The sequence below is a fragment of the Silene latifolia genome, chromosome 9, assembly GCF_048544455.1.
Source record: "Silene latifolia isolate original U9 population chromosome 9, ASM4854445v1, whole genome shotgun sequence".
Lineage (NCBI taxonomy): Eukaryota > Viridiplantae > Streptophyta > Magnoliopsida > Caryophyllales > Caryophyllaceae > Silene > Silene latifolia.
The window spans coordinates 66,432,805-66,438,273 of NC_133534.1; the positions used below are offsets into that span (position 1 = coordinate 66,432,805).

Below are 5,469 nucleotides of genomic sequence, written 5' to 3' on the forward strand. Positions count from 1 at the left end.
GACTGAAAATAATTCTTGTGAGTCTCAGGATGCTTGAAACTGGCATATGCATTAGCTTCAGTCAACACAGCTACACTTTCTGTAATCTGCTTCTGCCGTTCAATTTTTTGCAGTAAACTCAAAACTTTATTCATAGTAGGCAGTGGCTCCATGGATAAAATCTGTGTCCTTATGCCATCATACCCACTGTTTAAGTTCATCAGAAACTGGATAACCTTAGCATTGTTCTCCCTTTCTACCATCTTTTTTTAACAGAGAACAAGTACAAAGATTGACCTTCCCACAAGAACAAGCAGGCAAGGGATCTAAACAATCTAAAGTTTCCCACAAATTCTTCAATTTCCCATAGTATTCAATGAGAGAAAGATTGTCCTGAGATACTTCCCCCAAATCTTTGGTCAATTGATAAACTTCTAAGGCGTTTGACTGTCCAAATCTTTCAATCAAATCAGACCAGAATGCTTGAGAAGAGGTTACATACTTGAAATTCTCTCTCAACCCCTTATCTAAAGAGTTAGAAAGCCATCTCATAACCATGAAATCACATCTCCTCCATTTTTTGTGACGCTTATCAGTGACAGGTGGCATAGCACATGACCCATCTAACAATCCGTCCTTATTTTTAGCAGCTAAAGACATCAGAACTTCCCTTTTCCACCCCAAGAAATCATGACCATCAAAAAGAAACGATGCTAATGTAGCATTGGGTTGGTCAGAGGTGGACAAAAACAAGGGGTCATCATAATAATCAAGGACAGATGCAGAATCAGAAGAAACAACTTCAGGCATGTTGAATTATAGAGAGATTTCTTCAACAATAATGGAAGAAAGACAACGAAGAAGAAGAACAAATTGTGAGTGCGGAAGCGTGTATACCTCTATTCCTTGAAGATATGAGGATTCAAGAAACAGATGTAAATCCCAGAATCATGAAACTGTGAAAAATACTGATACCATATTGAATTCTATAGTATTTAGTGTAATAGAACATGAATTAGAACTAATGAAGAAGATGAAGATCAAAGATTGTAATTGTAAGAGATTGAATTGAGAGAAAGAGTATAAACTGAATTTTTATTACATCAAAAGTGAGTATAATACATCAGCTGTCTTGTATTTATATCAATCTATAAACCGACATACAACAACCTTTTAACTGTAGTTTAGTTGATCATAGTTAGTTGTAACTGACTGGTTAGTTTATAACTAACTCTTTGACACATCAACTAACTATTAACAACCCTACGATATTCTATATACTCAATAAGTCTCCAGTCAGCAAAGAATGTTTCTGGATCGAAATTTTCCGACTAGGTCATAGGTAGGATTATTTTTAAATTATTGTTCTTTTTTGTAGATTTAAGGGGTCGACTGGATTGGCCATAGTCGTTAGATCTGGGTCGTTTGTTGTTGTTTGTGTGCGTGGTGGCGTCGGACTGGTGGGTTGTTGTTTCGTTGTGGTTAGTGTGCGTGATACTGTGATGTATTATTGTAGTTCTTTGCATCGAAGAAATGAGGCTGGTGTTTGTGATGTGAAAAAACGGGGCACTGTTGGTGGTTGTTAGCGGCTATGGTCGGAGGAGGGAGTCCTCTTGTGATTGTTTGGCAACTGGCGACGGCGTTGATGTGGTAATTGTGGGGGCAATGGTGATTGTGGGGCGGTGGTGGGGGTGGTGGCGGTTGGCGGTGGTGGTTGGGTGGTCGTGGTTTATGGTTGAGGGTTGGATACGCAAATTACGAAGCCCGGATACACATGTTATTACTACCAGACACACAAACGATTTGTGTATCTGGTATTAATATCATGTGTATCCGGTAGTAATACTATGTGTATCTGAGGTAGCAATATGGGGTATCTTGGTAGTTGGTACAATTCACACCATAAGTGCAATTAATTAATTTTCGCACCAAAAAATAAAAAAAATAAGTGCAATTAATTAAGAAAAAACAATCGTATAGTTGTTAACCTTGTCAAATTTTAATTCTTGTTTAGATGTAAATGATAAGATATCAAGTTGTGGCGACGGTGTTACTTTGACTTAGACAGGTGTTATTGTAGTGGTTGATGCACATGGATCTTAGAGGTAAACGTGGGAGGTGACGACACTCTCTATAATTTGAAATCGCCAGTGAGAGTAACATTGGAGGTTGTTTGTAATCCAAATATTTTGCAGTAAACCAAATAGTTTGAATATTAATCATTTATGAAGTTGATATTTTGAACATTTGTGTTGCTCATGCGCATATTTTGATTAATTTTCGGTAGTTTTGAAGGTCATCGAAAGTGATACCCATGATTCATGAAGGAAGTTCAAAACCTGTCGACGTGAAACAATCTTTCTGCTTTTCGTTACACGTGAAAGAACAAATTGCAAAATGAGACCATATAATTAACAATTACTGTGATAAAAACACAAAAAACGAATAGATATCAAAATGAACCATAAAGGAACTCAGAGACTTCAGCAACAAGTCCTTGTCCATACTTGGTCCCATAATTTATAGAAGAAATGATACATCAGATTAGTTTCAGTTGGCCGTTGGCTGTAGCCCGTACGCGGTGCAGACGTTTTGGAAACTTGCCTGATCTATGACACCAAAATCATTGGTTGTTGTTGCATCCATATAAAACAGTCTTCTCATAACTCTACCAAGTTAAGTGACTGAAATTGGCCTTTGAGACAACTTATAGCTGATATTATGGCAAGAAAATCAATTGTCAAACACTCCGACTCACATTTCCTGTATGCTTGGCCAAGAGTGTAACCAGAGTATCCTTGTTTATAATTACCTGAAAATTCAACGACGAGAGATATTACATATAACCACTGCTCCAGCATATAATCTGGGACCATGTTCTAAAGTCTAGACCGATAATCTGATACAATCACAAACCTCACCTACTTGGGACCTAGTAGAGTCTTTTAGCTAGTTAGATACACTTCTCTAACTTGTTAGATACATATCTCTAATTATCTAAATACACTCGTTTAAGTTGCTAGACACATATTTCTAGCTAGCTAGATACACTTCTTTATATTGCTAGATACATACCTCTACCTAGCCAGATACACTCCTTGAAATGAAAGAGTGATATATCAAAGTGAAATTAATAACTTTCATTTTATTTTCAATTTACTGATAAAGGAATATACGAGTATACGACTGAGAAGCAAAATGCCACTATCTAATTCCAAATGCAGTTCTCCGTAACATTCACTTTCTAGTTCATCATCCTTTCAATAAACTCCCTAAAAATATCAAACTATTACCAACACAAATCGACCATATCATCTCCAATGGCAACCACCAATCACTCCATTCCTCCCCCGAGCAACCCATCATCGAGCTTCATTTCACCGTCTCCCACCAGTAATCTGTCGCCTCTCGCTATTCTGAAACCAACAACATCTTCGGCGCGAGACCGGAATTAGAACTGCTACCGCCGTGTAAGAAAACAGGCAACATCACAGACTATAATTCAGCAAACTGGCAAGGCTGGCAGGCAGCAACAAATATGATCCAAACTTATTTTTCAACGAAAAATCAAATAATTATACACTTTTAGCAAACTCAATCAATTTAATGAAACATTCTCAGCTGCTCTAACTATACAGTATACACCAAACGAATAAGCTAGTAGACAGCAAAACTATACACAAGCGTGTGTTAAAATTAAAGTGCTTATCAAGGCTCGATAGCTAATAGATACAACCCGGTACTATTTTCCTACCCTTGAATGTTTATAAAGGTCTGTATTTCAGGTGGTGATATAAATTCAGTTCAACCACAGCTTCCCTGAGAACAGTATATCGCAAAGGCACAGCTGTTAGCTTGTCATCTGAACAAAACTTTCTCAACTTTCGATGCCAATCTCAAGAGAATCTAAATGAAAAATCTCTAACCTAGCACCTTATATTAAAACGGTTAAATTAAATCATAACAGTTCAAATACCACACTTAAATGACGTTCCTACATCCTAATCCTTGACCTAATTAACAGAAACAAACTAAGCACTATAAGCTCAACAACAAACTGTAAAACTAACCATTTTCCTTGTTCAATAGGAACTGTAAAAGAACTCAACTTTCACCAAGAAATTAACAAAACCAGATAAAATCCCAAAACCCACTTGACAAATGAGGAATAATCAATGGTGGAACAAAGGGGCTAGCAGGGACGGTCGCTCAACCAACAGAGAATTAGAAACTTTTAGTTAAAACATTCTATTTATAGTTGGTACCGTTGTTATTGCAAATCCTGGTTACGCCACGAATACTAATTGATAACTACAATTTCCAATTGAAATTGATAATTAAAAGAACAAGGGGAGTTAAATAAGAAAGATACCTCAGCAAGCAGTTACCCTGCTCAAGAAAGTTGTCAGCTAGTGCAAATCATGGTTAGAATGATTTAAGGGTTGGCTTGATACCTGTGACCTGTGCTTTCTCGAGACTGAAACTTCGGTCCGTCAATCTTATTTACTAGTTGCAACCACTATTCCAGGATAGGACTGAGTTACCGATAGAGTGAGATTGCTCCACAGACCTCTTACTGCCAATACAAAATATGGGTTAGTAAGTTGTCGGAAATGAAAAAGACAAGCGTTAGGGGAAACATTTCCAAACCATCAGTAAAATGAAGCATTGGACAGTATGAGGTAACACTCCATCATTTTACAGACTAAATAAAAGCATTTTAAGATCAAAGACAGTTAGGAGTTCGAGCACTATTGGAGATAACAGTCTATACCAAAAAAACAAATATGCTACACTTCGATACAAGGTGACAAATTCGGATGCTTATTCAAAAAAATGTCATCCTCTCAATAAAACAGCTTCAATCACATACTCTAGTGCAGATACACGAACCTTGTATCATGCCCTTTATCTTAATGGCTAGCAAACACATTGCTTCAATCAAGATACATACCTTTAGCTAGTTAGATACACTCATTGAAATTACTAGATACATACCTTTAGGTAGTTAGATACACTCTTTAAGTTACTAGATACATATCTTTAAGATGCTAGATACACTTCTTTAAGTTACTAGATACATATCTTTAAGATGCTAGATACACTTCTTTAAGTTACTAGATACACACCTTCAAGTTGCTAGAGACACTCCTTTAAATTATTAGATACATACATTTAATTAGCTAGATACATTTCTTTATGTTATTAGATACACTCAATGCCCAACAAATATCATGTACTCACAAACACCACATCATTTACTTTATAATTATGTATCTAGTGTGCCTTCAGAGCAAGACGATCAGGTTTGACGCATTATTTATTTGTTGACTTATTATGTGTTCTTTTAGCTTGATGAATCTGTCTGTCTAGTTGTAAGCATTATCAAACCATAGAGGTAGCTGTAGGCTTGGGGTCTGTAGGGAAAGAAGCGTTCAACAAAGCTTCTGCTGTGGAGAAGTCCAGTACTAATAGAGGTAACCGAGAAAA

General features: G+C 36.7%; 1 protein-coding gene across 1 annotated transcript; it reads right to left on the reverse strand.

Annotated features, from left to right (window-relative positions):
* Window positions 1-216: 216 nt before the first annotated feature.
* Window positions 217-789, reverse strand: LOC141601148 (uncharacterized). Its single transcript, XM_074421419.1, has one exon. It carries the CDS (start codon window positions 787-789, stop codon window positions 217-219), a length of 573 nt encoding a protein of 190 aa, XP_074277520.1.
* Between the last annotated feature and the right edge of the window lie 4,680 nt (window positions 790-5,469).

Coding starts and splice junctions, on each gene's coding strand:
- LOC141601148 (XM_074421419.1), bottom strand. CDS start 789: ATGCCTGAAGTTGTTTCTTCTGATTCTGCATCTGTCCTTGATTATTAT.